The sequence below is a fragment of the Camelus ferus genome, chromosome 30 (genome assembly GCF_009834535.1).
Source record: "Camelus ferus isolate YT-003-E chromosome 30, BCGSAC_Cfer_1.0, whole genome shotgun sequence".
NCBI lineage: Eukaryota > Metazoa > Chordata > Mammalia > Artiodactyla > Camelidae > Camelus > Camelus ferus.
The window spans coordinates 4,567,954-4,593,606 of NC_045725.1; the positions used below are offsets into that span (position 1 = coordinate 4,567,954).

A 25,653-nucleotide genomic window follows, 5' to 3' on the forward strand; every position below is an offset into this window, starting at 1 on the left:
ACCCTCCCCCGTTTTGGAGTCTGAAAGAACACAAGTACTTGAATCTGTGTGTCGCAGGCTGCAGTCCTATAAACTCCAGATAAACACCCTTTAACATCTATCCAGTCTTCGTTTCTAAAATTTTGGTTAACATTAGAATGGAGCCCAGAACAAAGCCCTACCCTATCTCGGCCGTTACATCTTTTTATCATGGATGGTTTGGTCTGCAGGTGGTTTCACCAGGCCCTCACCTTCCTTCTAAGTTGGAAACCTCTTACCTGCTTGGCAGTTGCCATGCAGATGACTCAGCACCTGCTGGGAGAAGAGCTCTGCTGAAAGGCGGCGGGAGGCTCACGACGAGCAGTGTCAGGCAGGCAGGCCCGTGGGGGCGCCTGCTCCTCGCAGGTGTGGGAATGGGTGGTTGTCAGCAGCTCCAATCCTGACGTCACTGGTAGTCAGCCGTACCAGATTTTCCGGCTTTAACTAGGAGGAAGAGGTGTTTGCAAGGGATGCGATGTCATGTACATTTGCCTAAAGCTCTGCAGTGAATTTGTGGCTGACAGAGAATTAGAAATCGCAGCTCTCACAGCTTGCACTCACCTCCCCATTAAGTCACTTCTCAAGCCAGCAATGGAGTAGATTTAAAACAAGCAAACAAAAGCACCTCATCAGAACTTCCTTTTCACTCCACAGTTTTTATCATGTTGATTTTAGAGCATAGAAATTGAGTCAGGGCATCTTAAAGAAAAGGTATGCGAACGAGTGTTTGGTGGCTCAGGAATGGAGCTGGATCTGGAAGCCAGCAGGATCAGAGCCATCTCCAGGGGCGAGTGTCTCCCCACTTCCCTGTAGTGTTCTCTCTTGTACCATTATTTCCCCAGTGACTTTGTCCCCACCCCTTCTCTTTACTTCTGGCTGGCCAACAGGTTCTGCATTCTCTAGTACAGATGCTGGAAGGACATTTTTGGCTCTGCGAACTATTGGCTAGAGCCTTCTGCACCACATGGACGAGCCCTCCTGGGCCAGGGGGTCTCCGTGGTCCAGTCGGTGGCCCTGGTCACGGAGTGCAGCCTTCATGCTTTTTGGTGGGGGTGGTACTGCCTCCTAGGGAGTATTCTGGAAATGTGTGGGGCCCTTTTTGTCCTCTAGCACAATGGTACCCAAGCATTTACGTGTTGAAGTAAGTATTTCATTATGAATTGCTTTTACATTAGATTTAGGTTGTTAGGGTGATTCTTTTCAAAAGGATGTATAAGTGATACCGTCTAGGAATCCTGTTTCAGATTAAGATGGCATTACAAAATAGTTTTTAAAAGGTGGGTATGGGGTCTGATAGTGTTGAGGACCTGTAACTGACATGTCTTCTATATTCTATGAATATAAATTACTTCATCCCAAAGAATGGTCCCATCTTCTCTTCTGTTTCAGATGTTGGCCCCTAACTTTGAAAAACGTATATAGAGTTTTGGGGAGACTCTTCCACCAGAATCTACGCTGAAGTAATGAATCTGTGTTCATCCACAATGAACGTAGGATGAAAGTCAGGTATGGAATGTGGGGTGAGCCTCTTTAAGCCACTCTACCGAGCTCAACTGGGCAAGAGTCAGTGTGTGTTAAGTGTGTTCAAGTTCAGTAGAGTTTGGTAGAAAGCATTTGGTAATGACTGCAGGCCGTTTGCCTTTTGCTGTTTCTTATCAGTGTGGTGGTTATTTACTCCTGATTCCTGCACCGTCATTTAGATCTTTGATACAGTCATTGCTCATGCATTGTTGTGAACTGGGGTTCAAATGGGTGCAATCTGTTGGGCTGGAGAATAGCCCATGAAGCATCTGGTGCAGAATTCAGTCACTTTGCTAGGTGGCATTCTCACTTCTGCAGTCCCCAGAGCAATCTTGCTCATTTCTGCGTGAGTTTGGGGCAGTGATTCTCTGGAGCAAGGTGCTTCAGTCCCCGAACTGAGACCAGTCTCCCCTTTTAAATGACCTCTGTCCACGTGCACCAGTGGACAACCACACACCCAGGTTCTCATCCACATGTGACGTGTTATTACTCTCTTCCACTCCTGACCCCAGCTGACATGGCGTGTCGCCAGTCAGGAGTATCTCATCTTCCCACGGATGCCACAGATGGACCCTTTGGGCATCTTTGTTTTTCCCACATCTAGCCACAGAGCAGAGTTTAAATGGCAACGTTTACCCCATGAACACCTGGTCGAGGTTCTACTTAGGTGTCCCACAGCTTCCTTCCGGTTGGTCTGTGGTTCAAAAAAACCCGACTGTTCTCTAAGCCCCATGCTACCGGGATGGGGCCACCCTGCCCTGTGTCCCCTCTACCCCCTGCAGGGTGGCGTCCCCACTGCACCCACATCTGAAGTGCATTCATCACCCTGAAAAGCCTGGGAGGAGGAAGTGGGGGCCCAGGATATGCAAGTCCTTGGATCAGGTTCTAGCATTTCTTCTGTGCCTTTCTGTGCCTGACGGACGCAGGTGGGAACATCTGCCGTGTCCAGACCACGGTGCGCTCGGCACCAGGCAAACATCATTTCACTCCTCCATCGCGCAACCCTGCTGGCCGAGTTAGTGTCTCATTGACAGAGAAGGAAACAAATTCCGTGAAGCTCGGTGACTTACAGAAGGTTGCTTAGCTTCACCTGGGAGTGTCTCTGACTGTTACATCTTTGCCTGGCTTCATGCAGGTGCAGTTTCTGGGTCCTGGCTCTGCTTCCTGCTGGTCTTCCCTCTGGTGCCCAGCACCTCTGGGCTCCTCCCCGACAAGTCTTCCTCCAGCCTGGCTTGTGGGCGCTCATCCACTCGTTCTGTGCAGGTGAGGGAATGTGGACGAGCCACCTTCAGGACAGCAGCATCATACAAGGCCTCCAGGTGCCGGTGGTCTGCAGACGTCCATACGTCAGGCTGGACGAGGCAGACGTATGGCTTTAAGTGGAGAGGAGGTTGGTAGTCGGTACTTTATTTGAAGCTACTCACGTGTGAGAGGGGAGTGTCATGGCTTGAATTATGTCTCCCCCAAAAGACATGTTGGGGTCCAAGCCCCTAGTACCTGCGGACGTGACTTTCTTCAGAAGTGGGTTGTTGCAGGTGTATCAGACGAGGTCTCTGCAGTAGGCGGACCCCTAAATCCAATATGGCTCCTGTCCTTATAGGAAGACGACCATGTGGAGGGAGACAGACCCAGGGAGGACGCCCTGTGAGGATGAAGGGAGGCATTAGTTGCACATCAGTAAGCCAAGGAGCGACAGAGTCTGCCAGCAGCCCCCAGGCTGGCGGAGGCGAGGAAGGAACCTCCCTCCCTTGCAGGTTTCAGAGCGCGCACAGCCCTGCCGACACCTCAGTTTTGGACTTTTGGCCCCCAAAACTGTGAGAGAATAAGCTTCTGTGGTTTTAAGGCACCTGGCTTGTGGTCTTTTGTTCTGGCAGCCCCAGGAAACTAATTCGGGGAGGAAACTGGGATGCGCCGTGTTTGAGACAGCTGGTCGGGAGGAGCTGAGTGGCCCCCAGTTCCCCACGTGATGCGCTTGTGGAGCTTGGCCTCGTGACATGTCCAGGTTTTAAACACACAAACAAAGAAGGGTTAAGGTAAAGTCATCAATTAAATAAAAACGAACATAAAAAGGCGACTGTAAGGAGCGTTTTGTTTTGTTTGAAAGGCTGTAAAATGAGCTGAGATGTGTTTTTGTTTGTTCATGATAAGAATGAATCCAGTGTTCCTGTAACATGAGCAGAGAGAGCGACTTATAGAGAGCCGTGCTGCGGCCGCCCCGTGGGGGCCTGGCGAGGACTCGGCGGCTCCCTCCCACAGCACTGAGAAGAGGGCTTTGGTTCTCCTGCAGCAAACACACTCCAGCTCGCCGTGCCCGCCCATCAGGCCACCTTCTTTCCGCTGAACCTGTGTCGTGATCCCTGGAGGTGTTTGCCTTAGACGTGCCTCTTCCTTTGGAGTTTGTCACCTGCTAATTGGCACCCAGGAGCGCACCCTGTCCCTCCTAGTTCTTATCAGCACATCACCCACGAGGTCTGCCACTCACTGGGTCAGGGAATAATCTCTCCGGAGCTAAACACTCTTCACGTATTAAGAGCTGATCTAACAATCAGCTACGTCCCGGATGTGGGAAATTCTGTAAGAGCCCACTTTCTTCAACAAGTAAATGAGATTACAAACGAGAGGGGATCTGCTAGGGGTGGAAATGCTCTTAGGGGGTCTACCCAGCAAGTGCAACGTGTGGGCGCTGTTTGCTTAGATCTTAATTTAAAGTGTGAAAAGGCGTTTTTGAGATAATTGCAGGAAGTTAAGCATGGACTGGGTACTATTAGATGATCTTAGGTAATCAGATTATTGCTTTCAGTTTTGTTGGAGATGATACTAGTATTGTCCTTAACTGTTAGAGATGCATATTGAAGTATGTTTACAATTTGCTTTAAAATTTTCTTGCCAAAAAGTTTGGGGGAGCAGGGGGTGGGTGGATGAGCTAAGAATGGTGGGTGAGGCCACACGGGTTCTTTTACGATTGTGTGCGTCTGAAATTGTTCATAACGTGCGGTCATAGAAAGGGCACATGAGCCAGCGCTGCCCCAGATTCGTGCGCAGGTGTCCTTGAATTCCCGCCGTCAGCTCTGTGGCTGATGAGGAATCCAAGTAGCGCCCTGTGATATCCACGAGTGCCCCAGAAAGTGCGCTGCTCCACATTCCAGTTCAGATAACCTCGTGGCTTGTTGTCCAAAGCCGCAGGAAGGACCGAAATTCACACGAGCAGCGCCCAGGCTCCGGTCTGAAAGCGCAGTCCTGAGCGGGGCTCTCAGTCCCGGCGGCTCCCGCTCGGAGCTGTGCCCTTTTGCACAGTGAACCCAATCCTTTATCATAGTGTCTTTACTGATTTTCTTCTCTTAGCCTGAACTCTAGGACTCCTCGTTCCTGAGAGAGAACATAGAGCCGTGTTTTATAACACGGGTCCTGATAAAAGCTGACCCTTGGAAAGGTCTCCCCTGTGATAGAAACGCACTCATTTGTCCAGTCATTCAAGACATCGTGGAGTGCTGTGTCCGCTGACAGGCCTAGAAGCACGTACGCGTCAGGCGCGATGAGCACACTTGTGCCCAGACCTTGGAGCCAAGTACTTTCCCCAAAGGAGCCAGGGGTCCTCAGACTGATGGTGACTTCAGGGCTGGGACAGCGTAGGTCCATGAGCCTGGGATACCTTATGCCGCAAAATAAAGAGTGATTTAGGAGGAAAAAAAAAGAAATTGATGGGGCGTGTAGGAAGGACGAGGAGCCAGCTTGATGGGACTCTCTTCGGCCAAATCTGGCCTGATTTCAGCAGCCAAACAAGTACAGTAAGACTTACAAACCGTCGGAGAAAACAGGGGTCCCCGAGTCCGTAACAACAGTTAAAGGATGAGTAAGAGGGAGAGAAAGGAGGGCACTGTGACAGCAACGCCCAGTGCTGGCTGGCCACGTGCGGGGAGTGAGGGGGATGGGAAACCACTGGCGGTCATCACAGCGAGGGCTGATTCGGGCGAGAGTCGCTGATGGATGCTGGGTCTAAGGGGAATGCCGCATGAGGATCGGCGGATGTGCATGGCCTCCTCGTGCGCCGCGGTAGCCTGCGTCCTCGTTCCAGGGGACGCAGCCGTAACCCTGCGGGGGGGAAACTGGTAACACCTTGCTGAGTGTCACCAGTGAGGGGCTGATGGACCCCTCATATCTCCAGGCAGGACGCCCTGAGAAGGACACTGTGTTGCTTCTGTGGTTTACTGGCCAGAGGTGCATCAAACCCTAAATGAGGGCAATTCCATTAAAAGGGGGGAGGAAGTTCTTCTTCAGAAGCACAAGATCATGACAGATAAAGGAAAGCTATAGGAATGTTCCAGAGCAGAGGTAGCCTACGAGACAAGCCGAATGGATGCAGTACCAGATCCTGGGTGACCGGCTGTGCTGGATGGAGGAAGAGGGCAGCAGCGGGTCGGCGGGCAGCCTCGGAACGCAGGTGGTGCCCACGCTGCGCGTGGTGCAGGCGGGGCTGGGTGTTTCTCGCCAGCTGCAGTGCGTGCTGGGAGTCCTGGCCGTGCCGTGGGGCTGCGCTGGTTCACCGTGTCCGCTGCACGTGTGTCTCCAGGAGCTGCCCGTCGGGGACCAGGACACCCCTGCCCCCATGCTCATTACTTCTGCCCCTCCTCGTGTCTCTGTTCTTCTCAGCCGAGCCCAGGCCAGGTCTCCTGGGTTTCCCTGAAGTGCCAAATGGTGCGAACCGCTCGTGATTAGTTACTGGGTCGGTGGGCTGCCGGTTGGGGAGCTGAAAGGAATGTTTCCTCACACGTCTGACATGGTTTCGGCGAGTTTTGTTTTGTACTAGCGGGTCTCTTTTTTGGTGTCTTGGGTTCTCAGTATATTTGTTTCTGAATTGGCATTTCTCTGACAGAAGTGTGTATAATTGGACTCCATGGTTTTCATTAATGGCAGTGTCATCCCTGGACCACGCTACGGCACACCTCACTTGGGGCGGCCAGATCCGTCCAGGGAAGCTCGGACCCTGTGAGTTCTGGAGGATGACCAGGCACGGAGCTGATACTCGCTGTGAGAAGGCCTTGATGATATCCAAGTCTTGTGGATGCCCCGGGTTCCCACGCCTAGTGAGGGCAGAGGGCAGAGGGCAGAGCGGATGCTGTCAGCATCCAGCCTGTGTCATCCCAGCCTACCTGGGGAGTTACTTACCTAAGGCTGGTTCTCTTTGGCGCTGTTGGCTCCTGGCTCTGCCTGGAAACGTGGCCGGCCCGCTGGTGGGTAGGCGTGGGGAGCCAGGGAGGCGATGTCGCAGGAGCAGTTCAGTGAGCGAGGGCAGGAGTGGGTGGGCGAGCACCCTGCTCTCTCTCCTCCCCAGGGGACAGTGTGAGGCCTGCTTCATGCCCTAGCTGAGTCCCTGTTCCCTGTGACCACATCCCTGCCTCACTAACACAACCTTCACTGCCTGGCCTCCCTTCCCTGCCTCACCTCCCGACTCCGGGTCACCTCCTACAGACACTGTTTCCACCTGTATGCTTGTCCCGGAGTCGGCCTCCAGGGACACCTAGTTTGAGACACACAGGCTCCTCTGGCAACAACCCAGGCTCACAAGCCTGGATTCCGTTACATCTGTGTCTGCGCCAATGCTCACCGAGTTTAGCTTTTCATTTGCCTTTTTAGAAATAATTTTCTAAATAAATCAGCCTTAATAAAATCTTAATCAGTTAAAAAACAAGAGCTCAAAAGTCATGTTAACAAATATATATAAGAAAAATTTCTGCGTTAAAAGCGAGAATGTTCCTATTAGCTCTTTATATGGTGCTAATATATGCGATATAATACTATTATATAATAATAACAAACCATGTGTAAATATTCTTCAACAGACATTTTTAGGAATTATGCATGTCAGCTCTCAGTTTATGAGAAACCGGTGTCAAGGAGTGTTAACCTAACTTGTTACTGCTCCACATATGCTGCCTGGTTGACGGAAAGTAGCAGCAAAACGTGTGTGCGTGACACAGTCTCTTTACAGCCACAGGAATTGTCGGTCCTGGAAAGTGTGATAACTGGTCATCACCTTTTACTCATTTGTGCACTCATTTATTGAGCAAATTTTTTCATGTGCTATATGTGCTGGAACCGTCTGTCACTAGAGACACAGAGCTGTGAGCCCCTAGCGCAGGTGGAGCGGAGGTCCAGGAAGGAAGGGCGAAGGGTGTCTGCTCACGTTCCAGGGGAGCCCAGGATGAGATGCAGACAGAGGATCAAGTAAATGTACGTGACACTGGGCATTCAAAATATTGCATGCTTTCTTCCCAAATGAGAGCCAAGGGTTGTCTCAAGTCTGACCTTCTCTCAAACAAATTTTTCATCTGAAGCCTGGTCTGTTACAACTGTGATTGATATTTCATCTTGCGACATAGGTTGGGCTGTTGCAATAGTTCACAGATCTGGCTGACCTTGGGGTCACTGGGTCAGGCAAGGTTGCTATTGCCTCATTTAATCTCCCGAGCTAAGGGTGAGAGCATAGCTCTTGTTCTTGGCAACCACCACTGGCTGCAACAGAAAGGAGCACTGGATTAGGAATTGGGAGAAGGGGGTTTTAAATTTGGCTTCGCCTTTCACTGTGTGACCCTGCGCAACAGGCCACGTGGCTTCTTTGGTTGCAGATTTCTCCAGTTGTAAAGGAACGGATGGTGATGAACCCATCTTGCTGCGCAAGAGCCAATTTAAAGAAAACATGGTTGGCAGGTCTCCTTTAAAAAAGGAACAAAATGGTCACTTTTAAAATCAGGAATCACAACACTGTACCCACCCTTTAATGTAACATCTGAGATTTCTTTCTCCTGAAATCAGATAGTGTGTTGCTTGCAGGTGGCTCATTACTGGACGAGGTCACCACTATGACCTGCTGCAGCTTGATAAATTTGACCCCCACTATTCTAGCTTCTGGTAGTAGTGATGATTTGACATCTTTTGAGATACGACTTGAAAAGATACGCACAGGGTTGCAAAGGAGGGGTTTGAGATCTGTGACCTGTGTTTGCCTTTGACAGTTCTGAGTACCTGTGAACTTGAGGGTGCGTGGACGAGGCAACGGCCCCCACTCCAGCTCTGCTCAGAGCAAGTCCACACTCATCCCCGTTGTGCACTGAAGGGACCTGCTGTGCCCAGAGCGTCACACTGGGAGGGCGAACTCCTTATCTGACATAAATATTTGTTTGTTTGATTCTTTCCTACATCATATTTTCTTTCCTCTTGTTTGCTCACAGTCATAGTTCTGTTTACAGGTCACGGGAGTTCATGCTGAAGCATCGCCCCCTGTCTTCCGGATCACTGCGCCCTGGAGCCCATCTTTTGGAGCACAACCTGCTTTGCGTACTTGGGTTCTTCTCACCCCAAGCCTGCCATGCAGGGTCCTGGTCCTTGTCAGTTTTTACTATTGGATCTACTCCTCCCCTGTCCCCTGTTTGGTTCTGTGTCACTTGGGGGCCACCCCAGCAGGCCCCATCTCCCAGACTCTCAGAACGGCTGATTCAGCCAGTGGGGACAATGGTTGGAGACCAGCCAAGCAGGAGGAAGGGAAAAGCCCCAGGGGTTCCCTCTCTGTGTTTCCTGGGTGTCCCAGCCAGGGGCTGCACTCTGTCTGTGGTACTGGCGTCTGTCAGACAAGGCTGCCGTGGTTCCCACTTCCCTGAGCTGCGAGAGCCCCACCTTCTCCCGCTGTGCCTCCAGCCCAGCGTGGTCACGGCTCCTCGTGTGACTCATCTCTGGTTGTGTCCTTGATTTGGCTTCTCTGCCTTTCCATCTCCCATATAACCTGTTCCCTTCATTAGAGTCCCTCTGTTTATTAAAAATATGTTATTTGTTATTGTATTTTTAATTATTTTATTTGGGGGGGGTAAGTAGGTTTATTTTTAGAGGACGTACTGGGGATTGAGCCCAGGACCTCCTGCATGCTAAGCAAGCGCTCTACCACTTGAGCTATACGCCCTCCCCCTTAGAGTCCCTCTATTTTAAATCTGTGAATGGCCTGTTTTTCAAGTTGGCCCCTGACTGATAAATTTCATGGATCCAGAATTAGTGCCAGAGCCCGATCTTCAGGATGGGCTCATGGGACTGGGCTGCTTCCAGGTTTGAACACACAGTGGTGCCCCTCCTGCAGGTGGAGGAGGGGCATCGGCCACCTAGGACATGGGTGTGTGTCAGGCTGCCTAAACCACCACCTGTCGTCAGAGTTGGGATGGTGGTTGGGTGCAAGGCTTTGGGATGCTAACTAGAGGGTGTCCCACCTAAGTGCCGGTGATAAGGACCACGAGGATGGTGGTTAGGAAGTTACCTCCATCACCACATGACTGTCTTGAGTTCCTCGTGCCATTGAAACCACAGGTCGGGGGTCGGGGGAGGTGGGTACTCTCATGGTCGGGTTGCTTAATCCCATTTCCAAGTGGAAAGTTAGGTTTTTATTACCCAGTGGGGACCGGCAGGAGTGTGACTGGGTCCTGGGAATCACAGGCATGCTGCCGAGTATTTCCACGTCCTACAGTACAGGCCAGTGCAGAGCTTCGGCAGCTCAGTAAACACAGGACCACAGGGGGCTTACCTCCCTGAGGTGGGAAGGTTTAGGTCACCCCCTGCCCTCCCAAGGGAAAGAGCCTCGACTGGCTGAGGTGCGGGCCAGGGGCCGGGAGAGGGAGCGGGTGGGAGGAGGAGGAGTGGCCTTGCAGTTGGTCCTCATTCTTGGCAGCAGTAATGTTTCGTGAAGTCACCACCAGCACGAGTCATGAAGCTGAGGCACTGCACCCCTGGGAAACCCGCAACATCTGCATCAGTCTGTCGGGATGTGGCCTTGTCTTACGTGGGCTTCTGTTTGAAGACACTTTGTCCAATATGTATTGTTGATGCGATACTCTGACCTCAGGGCCAACAGCTCTGTGACTCAGGCCTGAACAAGCTCCCTCCCATGCACGTGCTTCCTCCCACGGCGCTCCGCGCCGCTGGGCAGCGGTCAGCCTGTGCCTGGGGGCATTTTCAACGTGAAGCCACCAACAAAAAGCCCACAAATGCACAAATGTGGTGCAACCAGAGCAGGACAGAGGACGCGAGTCTCCAGTGTAAGAGCTGGAACAGGAAGGCAGGGCGTTCCCTCCCCCTCGGCTGGGAGCTCTGCTCGCCTCTACCAAGGACCGCATGTGCTTTGTGAGTGTCGACTTGGGGGCTACGGGTTGCTCGTAGCGAGTAGATGAATTTACAGACGGGAACCTTTGACAGTCAGGATTGACCACATTGACTCTGGCCTGGCGACCAGTACAGCTCAGACCAGGAGCTGCTCCACACACTTGGGTTATGGTTTCACCCTGCTATTTCTGATGGTGATTTGGTGCAGTGTTAACAGATGGGTCCCTGGACCATGAGGGGCCTCTGTGGACCTGATGAGGGGGCCTGCATGTCCTCTTCCCTTGCAGGGGATGGGGGCATCCTCATTTGTATGAAGGGTGGCTCCCTCACCATGCGGTGCAAGTTGCACGTGGGTGGCAGAGAGAACTGGCTCGAAGGCACTGAACGGGTCACCAGCCTGGTCCTCGCCTGTTTGCTGTCACGTGCATTGCCTGCCCTCCCGCTGCCATGTCACAGGAGCACACATCACTTCCTGAGGCTGCTGACCTGGCTGAGCTCAGTTAGTGGGAGGCTCGGGCAAGGAAGGAGAGGAGCAGGGTGTGCTGCCCTCGCTCTGCCTCAAGCAGCATCACGGTGGCTCTAACTCTGCTGGCAAGGCCTGTAGTAACTCCACCGCCCTTCCCTCTGTCCCTCCATTCTTCCCTCTACCGGCTTGCATGCTCTGGTTTGCCTCCCTGATCCCTGCATGGCCTGAGTTCCATCACCTGCTTAGCAAATCCACCTGCTCTGATTCCCTCAACCTTACACACCCACCCTGGTTTCTGTTCTCCTGATCCCATGCTGGCTGACGCAGAGGGTGTTACAACTTCGTTCTGCACTTGAGGAAACAGACCACAGGGCTAATGAAAGATGCAAGAAGGGTCAAGCCCAGGTCTTCAGACTCCAGTACCAGAGACATCCTATAGAACGGATCATCTCAAGTCCAATAAAATTGAAGGCTAGGCAGCAACCATTCAATGCTCACAGTGTCCTGTAATATTAGAACTTCAAATGTATTGGTTGAGACATGTAGCCTGATTAAAAAAAAAATCAAATTGGAAGTGTAGAAAGAAAATTGTTTCAGATGGATTTTTTGATACCCATCCTTTATCAGTAAATACTAGCTTTGAATGCATATTTCTGAAAAAGTCATAAAGGACAATAGAAAGAGTATGAGCTATGAGATACAGTCACTTCTTGACGTAGAAATTTAGCTTTTGAACATTTTATCTTATCACATTCTCCATTCCTGGGACAAGGTCATTCTTGCCCCCCAGCCCACACCATATTAGCCACCTGTGTGAGGAACTGTCTCAGTTAAGCAGGGCATCTTGTATTTTATCCCTAATTTAATCAAAAATCATCCCGAGTTAGTTATGGTTTTTGAAATGTTTCTTCACTGAATAGGTCTTGTAGCAAGAACCATGATACTCCTTTGAAGTTAATCTTCTATTTCTTTTTGCTCACTGCTTGGTTAAGATACTAGAGACCAATTTAATAACCAAAAAGTATTCATAAGTTAAATACATTTTTACTACTGTATCCCTCTTTATATAAGAAGATGGAGGTTTACTAAATTTTAAAGTTTCAGATCAAGATTAAGTGCAGAAGAAATGAGGGACTTCCCTTTTCACTGGCGTGTGTGTGTGTGTGTGTACCCTTTAAATACAGTTGGTAGGCATGGCCGAAGGTGTGCATCTTGTTAAATCCTACTGTCCGGAGAGCTGACTTTGTTCTTTGTGCTAGTAATACTTTCAGCCTTCTAACTGTCAGTGCAATAGCCTCTGTTTGGAACACTAAGATTATAAAAGCATCTAATGTTTCTCGAAGCCCAGGTTTTGGAAAGTCATTCCGTTACTCTCTTGTAACTTCTATTTTACGAAGCAGTATTTCAAACTTTATCTGCCTTTTTGGCAACCGAGAAGCTTTGAAGGTGGAGTAAATGCCATGTTTTGATAGCCTAGGGGAACAGGTTGAAATTAGGTAAGCTGTTGATAAATCTTAGCACCAAAATATATGAATGCAAAAGAGAAAGCAGTAATTATGTTAATTAGTAATTAGCAGGCGCAGGTGTTTAGAGCAGAAGTTGAAAGCGAGCACTTTTATTGATTCGTGGTTTTGCGTTGTGATTTGGAGGGAGGCTTAGGGCTAGTTAGGGATGTCTCTACCTGCTAGACATCCATGTATCTTTTGGGAATGGCCATGGAACCTTTCTCTCTAGAAAGTTTTCACCCCATCAGAGACATAACACAGGACCATATGAGTTATTCTAGTCTTGAGGGAGGACTGCTGATGGGATGGAGAAGAATGCATAGAACAACTTCCAGAATTTCCTCTCTAGGGTCAGGCAAGGGAGGGAGCAGGCCCTGCTTCCATCCCCCCAGGCTCATGGTCCTGGGGGAGCGTTTGGCGGTCTAGCACCTGGCCACTTGCCAGCCAGGCAGCCTTGCCTTGCTGTATGTTGCCCTGGGAGTCCTTGTCCAAATTCATTCCTAGAAGTGATCCTGACCTGAATCAACTCTGGAAGGAAGTCCATGGAGTTCCTAGGGCTCCAAGATGTTGGTGATGGTAGTGCTGGGAGGTGTCTGAGCTGCGCTTTGGGCTGACCCCAGTGTTTCACAGCTACTTTATTCCAACTCTCAGTTCAATGCCTTTCCACATCTTTTGTGGAATTTTAAAGGAGCGCACAGTGGTGCAGGCATATGGCCGGAGGGCCACCAAGAGGCCTCCACTCCAGGTGGGCTCTGGCTGGGTGACGGAGCAGGCACTTGGCGTTGGTTGTTGGGGTGCTACTAACCTAGACCTGACTTAAGCATCTGCTCTTGGAGCCATGCTGCCTGAGCCCAGTTGCTGTCTCTGTCCCTCACCAACTGGAGGACCTTAGGCGATTTGTACAAACTCTTTGTGTCTTAGTTTCGTCTTTCAGAGAACAGAGAAAGTAATAAATACTGTCTACTTCTTAGAGTCATGGTGAGAATTCACTGAGTTAGTTCCTGTAAGTGTTCGGAGCATCTCATGGTGTTCAGTAAGTGTTCAATAAATGTCAGCTTTCATCAGGCTTTTGTTAGTAAGGTGACGTTTCTCTGGGCACAAGTTCTGTGCCAGAATCTTAGCACATTCAGATTGATGAAATCTAAACAATGAACCATAGTTTAGAAAACATTCCTTGAAGGTATACATGCTTTATCTGTCATTTTTGTTGGTATGTGTGTGTATTTTTAAATACATTTCATGCCCTATTTTGGTTTTTTTTTAAACACCTTTATTGAGATACAGTTCACATACAAATACATGCTCTATTTTGAGAGTGGAAAATATTCTAAATCTGGAATACTAGCCAAGATCTAAATAACAACATCATTATTGGACATGCACATCTGAAAACAGGGTTTCTCTTACATACATCATTTCCCACGGTTAGAACTGTGGTTATTTTGATATATAATTGCATTTTCAAAAGTGACATGGATTACACAGCAGGCACTAGTTCAAATTAAACATTTTGTAATAATTCTATTATTTCACTTTATGTCTCTCCTAGGAAGATCTTTAATTCTGAGTGCATGCAGCACAATAAAATTATATCACCTTACCGATGAACGTTTGCAAGAAACTAAGTAACTTTATTATTGAACGCTCAGCATTTTTATTACCAAATGTGGGTATTTATCGTCTTCAGCTGCTTTTGCTACTAGCGCTGAGTGGAACGGAGCAGACATGAATAGGAGTTATTTCATTGTTCGCTGTTTACCGAACCAAACTGGTGGGCCTTGTGTATTCCCCGACATTTTGATTTCTGCCATTTGAATGGCATGGTACCCTCTTTGGATTATCCTGGGCTTAGAAATTATATTCCCATGTCACACAAGTGGTATGGTTTTCTGATAGAATGCCATCTCTCACTGTTCCATATCAATTTATTTTTGGTGGGCAATACTCAAGATCTTAAAAACATCTGCTCTTTGGGCAAGAAAAACTAAGTGTCTTGCAATCTGAATCCCACTGACATTACACTGGTGTAAATGTCTGCGTGAACTGCGACTGCCCTCTGCCTCCTGCTCCCATTCCCCGTCCCTGCTGCCCTTTATTTGGTAGAATCTTCTAGAAGGGACTCCCGGGTGCTCTGTCAGAGCCAATGAAAGACAAAAGTTTTACCAATCTCATGGCCCTGAGAAAAAGTGAGTTGCTCGCTCCCAGGCCACTTAAGCAGGGCAGCTTTTAATCTCCAAAGTTCAAAAGTGCTCTTAAAACCTAAAGACCATGACCAATTACTTCCTAATTAAGCTTTGTCTAAAAAGTAACATATCAGTAAAGGTCAAGGCCTACCTCATTGCACCTCATAGAGAGTTTGTCATACTTGAGTGACCTCATTCGCATTAAAAAACTTGAAAATACTTTGAATATTATTTAAAACTCTCCTTTCTTTAACTTCATTTCCAAAAACTTAATTTTTCTCATCCTGCTGTTATTACCGCAGGCCTCTAATTATTCAGAATAATTGAGACATGATATTTCTGATTAACTATTAACTAATTTAGTTGGGTAACTGAATCTGTCCCAAACTGTCTATCATATTTCAAATGTAATTTGAACTTGTTACAGATATTATCATTATAAATTTAATATGGTGGAAAACTGAAGGTAAATAATATTTCCCGTAATTGGAATTCCAAAATGAAAGTTACTTAGAGTAATACATGTTTAACATCAAAAAGTTGATGGAATATAACTGATGCTGGATGTTTTAGAGAGTGGGGGATACCATATCTCCTTGTTACAAAGGGGAAGGTGGGTGTTAATCATCTCAATTATTCTGATGAAGAAACTGAGGTTCTCAGAGGCTAAGTCTCCCAATGACAGTTTAAGAAGGCTCTCAAGAAGGACTGTGTCTTCTGATCAATGGCTCTTCAGTATGGGGCTAGGCATGCCTTGAACGGCTGTTGAAGGAAAGATGTTTTTGAATAGACGTTCTCAACATAGAGCACCCTTGATTAAAAAGGTATAAAAACGGAGTTTCGTATGTTCTGACACCAGGAGGTTGTCTTAAAAAAAAATAAATGCCCCAAATCAGCTTGCTTGCTTGTCAGTTGGATGACCGCATGATGGCTGTCTGTGTGTTGCCAGGTGAGAACGCGCCCTCCCCTTCCCCAGCAACTTGCCACTTATTTGTGGGGGGGTGGCTCCCCCCTCCCCCGCCACTCCAGTTCCAACCATGTGGCTCTGGTGGAATCGCTCCCACCAAGGCACAGGTGGTGGGCCTAGGGTGGCTGTCTCCTAGACTTCCTGCTGAGGAGCAGCTGGTCCCCTGAGCTCGGAGGCTGTGGGCTTGGAGGCCAGAGCATCACAGCCTTTTCTGGGCCTCGAAGGAAGCTGGCCACTCTGAGAGCAAATGGAGCCATAGTACAGAGTGGCTTCCTGGCAGAGCAGAGGCCTGGCTCAGGTGTCCTGAGGCCCCACCACCTCCGTGATCCTGCCCAACACTGGGCAGTTCCAGCCTGCATGCCAGGGCTGTTGAGTTTCTTTTATGTTTAAACTTGCTTGAGCTGGTTTCTGACAGTTGAAGTTAAAGGCCAGACTTACGTGAAATTAATTTGTTACGTAGGGTGTCAGTTTATTCCTGAATGGGATCCAGACACGCATGTTGGAGAGGAGAATCTGGGCGCCCCGTGTGCCTGTCCCTGTGGCGTGTCTTCCCCCAGCCCTGGCTCTCAGGCCTGCGATGCGTGAGCTGACGGCTTCCCACAAGTTGTGCATTCGATCCTCAGACCTTATGCATCTTATAGCTGAAAGTTTGTCCCCTTTTACCAACCTCTTCCTATTTCCTCCAACCCCCAGCACCTGGCAACCACTTGCCTGCTCTGTTTCTATGGGTTTGATTTTTTTTTTTTTTGATTTCACATATAAGTGATACCATGCAGTGTTAGTCTTCCTCCGTCTGACTTATTTCACTTAGCGTAAGGCCCTCAAAATCCATCCGTGTTGTCACCAACAGGCACATGAAAAGGTGCTCAACATCACTAATCATCAGGGAAATGCAAGTCCAAACCTCAGTGAACTATCACCTCACACCTGTAAGGATGGCGACCGTCAAAGAGAAAAGAGATAACCAGTGTTGGCAAGGGTGTGGGAAAAGGGTGCCCTGGTGCACTGTCGGGGGGAATGTAAATTGGCGCAGCCACTGTAGAAAACAGTGTGGACGTTCCTCAAAAACTGAAAAATAGAACCACCATATCATCCAGCCATCCCGCTTCTGGGTATTTACCCCAAAGGAAATGAAAACAAGATATGGGGGAGCTATCGGCACCCCCCTGTTCACTGCCATACTATCCACAATAGTCAAGATATGGAAACAGTCTAAGGGTTTGTCAATGGGTGAATGGATAGAGAAAGTGTGGCATATGTGTACATAATGTGTGCACTATATATATATCTATATATGGGATATTATTTAGATATGAGAAACAGAAATCTTGCCGTTTGTGAAAACATGTGTTTTATATTCGACTATTAAACTACATTTTAAGATGAGTTGATTGTTTTCTAAAGATGCAGAAGGAGATGTTAAACTTATCTTTCTTGGATAGTTTACTTTTAGAAACAATCTCAGAAGGGACTTGATCTTTTTCCTGGCTTGTGGATTCACGCTAATATTCTTCTCAGACTGATATTTGATCAAACCAATTCAGTGCTTTAAAGTGCAAGATCCCTTTAAGGAATCTAAAACTCCACCTTATTTGGGTGTATTCTTTATTTTTTAATACAACCTCAGTCTAAGGACTCTTTCCCCTCATAATGCATCAGATCCACAAAGCTAAGGTGCCCCATTTAGGAAATCGTTGCCTGAATTTCAGTGCCTGGAGTCATGACTTTTGTTCAGGAGAGAAATTTTCTTTTTGGGAGCCTTTCACCGTTACAAGTTATTCAATTGTGCAGTTATAACAGGCTACAATTATTCCCTGATACATTAATTTGTTTACACCAGTACCTTGTGCATTTGGATATGTTTGCAGTTTAAAATAAGTGGGATACTTTTCTCTCAAAACCCAAGGAACAATGCAAGCAACTCTCGAACGTTTTTGAGATGTTCTTGTTGGAACAGCACAACATGTAAGGTGCCACCAGCTTGGGGGCTGGTCTTTTGGGGTTCCTGGACCCCCAAATCTTGGACTCCTGATGCCACAGAAGCCACTTGAAGAGGACTTGGAGATTGTCTGGCCAGTGTCCCTTGTCTTACAGACCTGTCCCTGGAGGTCTGGGAGGGGACTGGCCTCAGGTCCCTCTGCCATCAGAGCAGGACAGTCAGCTCAGTGGCATCTTTATTCTCATCTCCCACCTTCCCGGGCCAACCTGCCGGGACTTGGGCCAATGGGAGCATCCAGTCACCAGTTCGGACCTAAAATCTCTCCTGCAGCACAAGATGCAGCTGCGTGTAATTTGTGCATTTTCAATCAGATTGATCAGGGCCCAGGAGCTCTTACTTTTGAGTTCTCAGGTGACAGCAAGGCTATTCAAGCCCTTCCTGAGTGTGTTTCTATTCCCAGTCCCTGGGGAGGAGGAAAGAAAAGGGCCGACATCTAACACTCAGTAAGCATTTTCTTACGTAATCGCATTTAATCCTCACAACCAGCCTGGGAACTGGGTTTCGTTACTGTACCAGTTTCTCAGGGCTGCTGTGACAAAGTACTCCAGAGAGACTTACTCTGTCACAGTTCTGGAGGCCAGAAGTGCCAGCACAGGGTGTCGGCGGGGCCAGGTGCCCTCTGAAGGCTCCAGGTGAGGATGCCTCCCGCCTCCTCGCCCTGCTGGTGGCAATCCTTGGTGTTCCTTGGTTTACAGACACATCTCTCCAGTCTGCCTCCCTCTCCCCTGGGTTTCTCTGTGTCATAAGGAGACCAGTTATAGGATTTAGGGCCCAGCCTAATCCAGCATGACCTATCTTAATTTACATATTAATTGCATTTGCAAAGACTCTATTTCCAAATAAGGCCACATGCACATATTTTTTGGGAGACACAGCTAACCCCCAACAATTACCATCATTTTACCGACGAGTAAGCCCACGTTTAGAGCAGCGAAGTTGTTTTTCGGGTTTTAGTTTGTAAGAGGGCAGAGGCAGGATTCAAAGCTCATACTGTCCAGGTAGAGCCAGTGCCCCTCCCAGGCGGGCGGCCCACCCAGTGACTTGCACCAGCCCTCCTGCACCCCTGCAATCTGCCTCCAGGCCTGCAGCGCACGCACCAAAGTTTCTCCACAACAAACTCAGGTGAGATTCCACAGCATTTGGTTCTAAGGGAACGTGCCAACATAGCTTGCGTGCGGAAGTGAAACCCGAGCATGAGGACGGTGGGCGGTGAGAGCAGCCTTCCCAGGGCGCCCGGGCTACACGCAGCTGGCCCAGGGCCAGAACCCCTGCAGAGGGGGCTCCGTGCTCTCAGGGGGAGGGGATGCGTCCAGAGGCAGAGAACCCGCAGGACCCGGTCACCTGCATGGTTGTTCTGTCACCAAGGCTTCCCGTCCACACGCGGGCAACCTGAAGTTCATGGGGCAGCAAGAGAGAGCAGCAAGTGGAAGGGATAAGAGATCAGAGGAGAATGTTAAATCCCAGAGCCTTTTATTCTGTGATTACGATGTTTAGCAAATCAGGTGAGGAGCTCAAAGAAGGGCAAGCCATTTCCTTATTTCACAAACATCTTAGCGAAGATACACAGATGCTCTGACCTTGAGACTCTCCCGGGAAAGGGGACCCGCAGAAGGGATTTTGTTCCCAACAGCAAGAAGGGATATTTTTTGATCAGCTTCCCTTTTCTGAGTGGCAGAAATCTGAGTCATTTACAGACACCGTGTTTCAACTTTTCCTTTCCTATGGATTTTTTAAAAATTGCTTGTGTTTGTATTTTTTCTCATGGATGTTGGCTAAACTGAGCATTCCTTACATTAGGCACTTGAGAAGAAAATCAGGAGACCCATGCATTTGAGTTTTGTGAATGAAGAGAGAAGTGCCCCTCCTGCCCCACCCCGGACCCCAGGCCCTGGGGAAGGTCACACCAGCATCCTCTGCCTGCCCGATGGAGTGCAGAAGGCGGTGGCTGGTGGAGCTCCACCCCGGGGCTCCACCGTTGTTACGGTGCGCCCCCCCCAACCCCCGCTCCTGGCCTGGGATCTGCTTCTCTCCATCTCTTCTTCCCGAGGACGGGCCTTATTTCCCTCACGACCGGTCAAGGGACTGAGAGCCCCACTGGTGCAGAACGTGACTGTTGTGACATAAGATGGTCACACCAAGGCATGTGTTCTTGTCTAGTGACGCTGACTGCCGCGCACCCCACACGACTGCTGTGACGCCCGCTTCTCTTTCCAGGGAGGAGACGACAACAATGATTGTTAGCCCTTGCTGAGCCGTCTGCCTGCTGGATATCTGCTCCCTCATTGCGCTCCTCCCAGTAAGATTTTGAGGAAGGAGCTGCAAATATCCCAGATTTACTGATGAGGAAACAGAGCCAGCAGCCGACTGAGAAACTTATTCCAAGTCTCTCATTTAACAGGAACCCCAGGCTCCGTGCTTTTAACCACCATGGGGCTCCTGATGCGGGAAACCTCCCAGCATACGAGGGGACATCTGCCCTCTTCTCCTCACCATCCAAGGCAGAGTAGCTACAAGTGAACATCTCGAGTTTCTGTGGCTCTCTGGGTTGCCTGACGGCTTCCAGAAGGGCACGGCAGTCTAGCCTGACACGTCCTACATTCTCTCCTGCTTGTCTTAATTCACAGCATCACATGCGGTGCCACTGGGGCTCCCAAGCCCTTGGCCGGTCGTGACGGAGATAACCCCCGTCCTTGGGAAGAAGCGATGGAGTGATGATGCTCCCCTCCTCCTTGGGCACGAGGATTTTAGGGAGGACAGACGTCAGTGGGTCCATGGCTCTCTACTCACTGCTGTGTGCGTCAGCTTTGCGTCTGGCATGGGGAAGGGGCAAGAACTTGACCCTTGGAAAGTGACAGCTCCGGTCTTCTTCCCAGTTCTGTAACCTCTGCCTCCACGACAGACGGGCCGTGCTGCTGAGCGGTGCCCGTGTTGACATAAGGCTGTTCTACCACCTCTACCCAGTGGTTCCTGATTTAAATTATTTGGAGGCCATAAGCCTCCTCTTAGGACTTGATTGCACCCAAATGGAGAAGAAGTAGATGAAATTCAAAATTAAAAGGTAATCCCAGGATCAAATCACTCCTCTTTAGAGGAGCGAGGATGCTATTCTCCACCTTCTGAAACTCTCCGTTTGATCTCGCGGGCCTCTGGCTCCATGCGCAGCTCTCGTCCTCCGGCCGCCCTGAGCTCTTCCTTTATCCAGATGCCCTTCAGAGACCAGATGGCCAGCCTCAGCCTTCAGAACTGGTTCACGTAGGAAGCTAAGCTGAGCTGTCTTCTGGAAGATTTCTCTGCGTCAACAGAACAGGCTAATGATGTAAACACAGTGTCCAAGGTGTTTCTAAACATGGAAGCGAAGAATGGAATTTTGTAAGTGCCCTCAAGTGTGTCAGAAGCACGGTTTATGATCGGCGAGCCATTTACAAATTGTTCTTAGGTGTTCGTCGCTCACGTCCCCTCCGACCGTGCTGGGAAGCGGAGCCCGTTCCAGTTATGGGACACAGCCCACGGTGCTCGCACCGGAAGAGCGCCTGCTGGCTACTGCTCTCAGACGGTTCACTGCTTCGTGTTGCCTTGGTTCCCAGCCCCTCACCTTCAGGGTTCCCCAAACCAAACTCCTCTTTGACAACCTGTCCTTGTTACCTGAGTCCAAAAACTTGCTGATATTTTCTCCTGGACCTTGGGTACCACACCCCATCGCCTCCTCCCTGCCTCGCCCGGAGCGCACCCCCCCTTTTACACAAAGATGAGAACACGTGGACTTGCCTTTAAGGAGCTTACAGTTGCCCCTCATCCTCTGCATTGTGGCCAGAGAGATCCCCCTACGACACATGTCACTGGGCCTCACTGGCCCCCTCCGTCCCCCACCCCCTACAAATGTGGGACCTCCAGCTCCCATTGGAGCACCTGTAAGTACGTCTGCAGGTCCCAGAGGGCGCGTGTGGTCTCACGGACCCGGGGGTACTTCACAGGGCCCCAGCTGACGTCCCTCCCACGGGGGCTGCTGGCCTCCAGCAGCCCCCCAGAAGCCACCTCCTGCCAGCCCTAGTCACTCCACAATGGCTGGGCCACAGGGGCCGCAGCCTGTCCTCCCGGCCTCTGGGCCCCGCGGCTGCGCTGGGTTCAGTGTGTGTGGGGGGCAGAGGCCACCCTTCCTGTCTGTGTCACTGCTGTTGTCTGAGCCCTAACGCTGTGTATTATCTAAGTGAGCCGGACTCTGCTCTCAGTCCCCGGGCTCTGCTCCCCAGGGTCCTGGGGCTTCGGCCGAAATTCAAAGGGCCCGCAGGTCGCTCACGGAGCTGAACGGGGTCCTCCAAGCCCCCTTCATTCGGGGGTGCCCTCTGTCACTGCCTCCCCTCCTACTCTGTCACCCTCTTCTGCTGACTGTCCCGCTTCAGAATACCTCCTACCACCTCAGTGTCCCTCCTGGAAGCTTAGTGATCGCTGCCCCAGTGAAGTCTGTCCTGGAGCCTGAGCCACTGGGCCTGCTGAGTCCCCCACACCTTCCCCGAGCTCTGGTCCCCTATGTGGCTTGGTCAGCATTTCCTGAGCACGCTGCCTGTTCCCACCCTCCGGGCCTGGCTGCCGTCTCCCGCTGCCTGTGAATCCCTGCTGGTCCGGGGCCAGGGGCAGGGGGGCACGTGGTTTTCCCGGTGGGTCTCTCCACCCAGATGGCCATGCTCTGGTTTACCGTCCTGGCAGCTCCTGGGGACACAGGGGCTGAACCAAAGTCTCCTGGGGCTCAAAGTCCCTTGACTGTCCTCTGATCTGCACTGGCTCAGGGCCCAGGACAGAGGGCAGCGCCCTGACCTTTGGACTGGCAGGCATTTCGTTTGTTTAATGACTCCAGCAGCTCCTTGTTGTGCCGTAGGGAAGGGCTACTGCACCAGCAGGACACGCGATGACTCCCACTAGGCTTGTTTTCGATTCCTCTGGCTTCTAAAAGTCGGAGGGGAGAGAGGTTCCCTGTCAGACTCCACGGCATGGCTTTTGGAGAAAATATATTCTGTGTTTACTTTTTCTAAAATGAAAAATATCTTTTAAAGGGTTTCAAAGATTTGGTGGTGTTTGGTAGGTTCCTTTAGATTTCTAATGCAGTCAGGTCTTGGGGATTTCCTGGTTTTTGTTTGTTTTCTCTGATAAATCCAGTGGTGGCTAAATCTCCTTGGGAGAGTGTGGGGTGATTTCAGACTCCCTAACTCTCAAGTAATGAACACTTGAAGCGTATTCAGATTGCCCTGCTTACGCAGGAGATGCATGTTGCTTTACATCCCAGCCATAGGTCATATTCCTTCTGTGAGCGTTGTCTTTAGCTGACCCCACTCCCCACCCACAAAGTAGTGCTCTGTCTCCCCGGCACTGCCTTTCCTGTGCCTGGGTCTGCTCTGACACTTACCATCCAATATGGCAACAAATTACCCTTCGAATTCGTCTATTCCTGAAGACAAGGGTTGAGTCTTTCTCAACTTTGTGGTCTCCCTGTCTGGCATGGACTTTTACAGAACGCAGGCCACAGTGTTTAAATATTTGTTGACTACACGGGGGCTGTGTACGTAACCTTTTCCTTTAAATTTAATTGGACTTGCTCGGGGATCATGAGATTGAAGTGAATACTATATAAAATGAGTACCAAAGAGACAAAATCTTTAAAAGATTACCTAAAGAAGCCATTGTCTTAAAAGAATGCTTTTATAGAGTAAATCATTACCAATTTATTAAATTTCATGAATCTGAAATTCATTTCAGTGGGTGTCAGTGGCCCTCTAGTGGCCGCAGAGGGTTAAAGCATTGGTTCCAGGCTCAGAGAAGGGAACTTCTCTCAAGATGGCTGCTTGAGAGAAAGGAAGAAAGGAGACAGAAGACAGGTGTTTGCAGCAGCAAAGGTGTGAGCCACTCAGACAGTAACTTGGCCTTTTATACAGACTCCTTAATACTCATCCTCTGTTTACAAAAGAAAGAAAGAAAGAGCCCAAAGCCTTAGGTGCTCGGGAAACCAAAACTACAGCTCCCTCTTCTGATCAAAGGAGATTCTGAAGATGTTTGGCGACACTCCTGGAAAGTTAAACCCAGTGCAGGACAGAGAAGATAAGTCCTGTCTTCTTTACCTGTATAATTCACCTCTGCTCTGGACCAATGGGAAATACAAAGATAAGACTGCCTACTCTGTCTGTTTCAGAATATTATGACCAGTTTTGGCGCCATTTTCTGTCACGTGAAGCAGCTTATAAATCTGAATCTGGGAGAGTTGTTTGCACACCTAGATTCCCATAAGGGCCATCAGCAATGTGTCCTTTTCTATCAGGGCGCAGGGAGGAGGGAGAGGGGAGGGAGGCCCTCACGTCGGGCACATGCTTTTGGCGGGGGGAGGTGCCAAAAATGCAGTAATTGAGATAATAACATCTTTATGAAATATTTTAAAAATCAAAATGAATGCAAAATATCTATGATGAACAAGATATCAACACATGTAAGGACAAGGTCAGTAGAACTGAGATTTCTTCCACCTCAGTCTACCACGTGGCTGGCGTGACACCGCTTTCTCTTTGCTCTTTTTTGTTAGGAAAGCAGAGTCTTCGGGTGATTAAGGGCCTGAATTACCTGGGCTTCAAACCAGGTGCTGCTGCTTCCTAGCTGCCTGACACTGAGCAAAGTTCATCACTTGAGTCCCTAAGTAAGAGTCATTGCTGGCTGGGTCCGACGGAGGAGAGGGGAGGAGGAGAGATTCGGGGTGTGAAAGGGATGCAGCCCACTGCTGCTGGCTTTGAAGATGGAGGAAGAAAACAGTGACTTTAGTTTTACAACCTCAAGGAACTGAATTTGCCTACAACCCAAATGAGCAAGGAACAGATATTCCTCCAGAGCCTACAGAAAGGATTGCGGCCCTGCTGACCCCCTGATTTTAACCTGGTGAGAGCCATGTTGGACTAATGACCTACAGAATTGTAAGATAGTAGATGTGTGTTGTTTCAAGTCATTAGCTTTGCGGGCATTTGTTGTGGCAACCATAGAAAATGAATAGTTTCCAAGTGGCGGGAGCTGGGGCAGAGCTCGGGGCCTGTCACCTGTGGTTCGCCAGGTGCTGGCAGTTAATACTAGGAAATGACACTAGACTGGCGAGTGAGGGATATGGGTGAGCATCAGTGTTGTCCGCCGGAGTTCTCAAAGAACAAGGTGGAAACACGAACGCACACAAAGTGGGGAGGGTCGTGACGTAGCAATCCTACGGATTCTTTGTTCTGTAAGCCGACTAGGTATCCTTTCAGAAGTCACCAATAGATCACAATAAGTGGATTTCTGGTCCAAGCCCCAGGACATGCTGTGAGGGGTGTTTCAGATGCAGGCCGAAAACGGGTCGTCTCGTGGACGCAGGCGTGCCGTTCTGCTTGGTTGGCTCGTGTTTCAGTTAGTCGCTCACGAGGAACGTGTGTAGTGACGCTGAACGTTCCGTATTGGTTTCCTCTTTTCTGCCTTGAGGTGGAGCGTTAGAGCAAGTGTAAGAGGTAAATGAAATGGATGAACGGAGAGCAGAAAGTTATTACAACTGTGAGACAGGTGGCGCTGGACTCTCTGCTTGGAAAGAAACCTGCTTCCCCGTGAGCAGCTCTGGCATCTACTTCCTGGACCCAGAGAGGAGCTCCAAGCCATTAACCGCCTCTAGCCGATTATTCACAGCACCTTGGCCTCCTTTTCTTCTGGATCTTTTTCCTCTTTTCAGTCTACCATTTCCCTCAGGAGCCTCAGCCACTCCCGTGGCGTTACTGTTTGTATGTCACTTCCAAATCTTTTTGGAAGAAAGGATTTTCCAAATCTTCATTCAGTCTATATGTTCTTTTCTTTTTTCACAGAAAGGAGTTGATTATAGG

At 49.5% G+C, this 25,653-nt stretch overlaps 1 protein-coding gene across 1 annotated transcript in view; it reads left to right on the forward strand.

The window, feature by feature from the left end:
- The first annotated feature begins 2,403 nt into the window (after window positions 1–2,403).
- The window catches only part of FBXO15 (F-box protein 15), an 85,938-nt gene continuing 62,688 nt past the window's right edge, over window positions 2,404–25,653 (forward strand). The window contains exon 1 of the mRNA XM_032470639.1: window positions 2,404–2,802. Within this exon, the coding sequence (XP_032326530.1) occupies window positions 2,669–2,802 (134 nt within the window). The 5' untranslated portion in view covers window positions 2,404–2,668. The remainder of the gene's footprint in view (window positions 2,803–25,653) is intronic.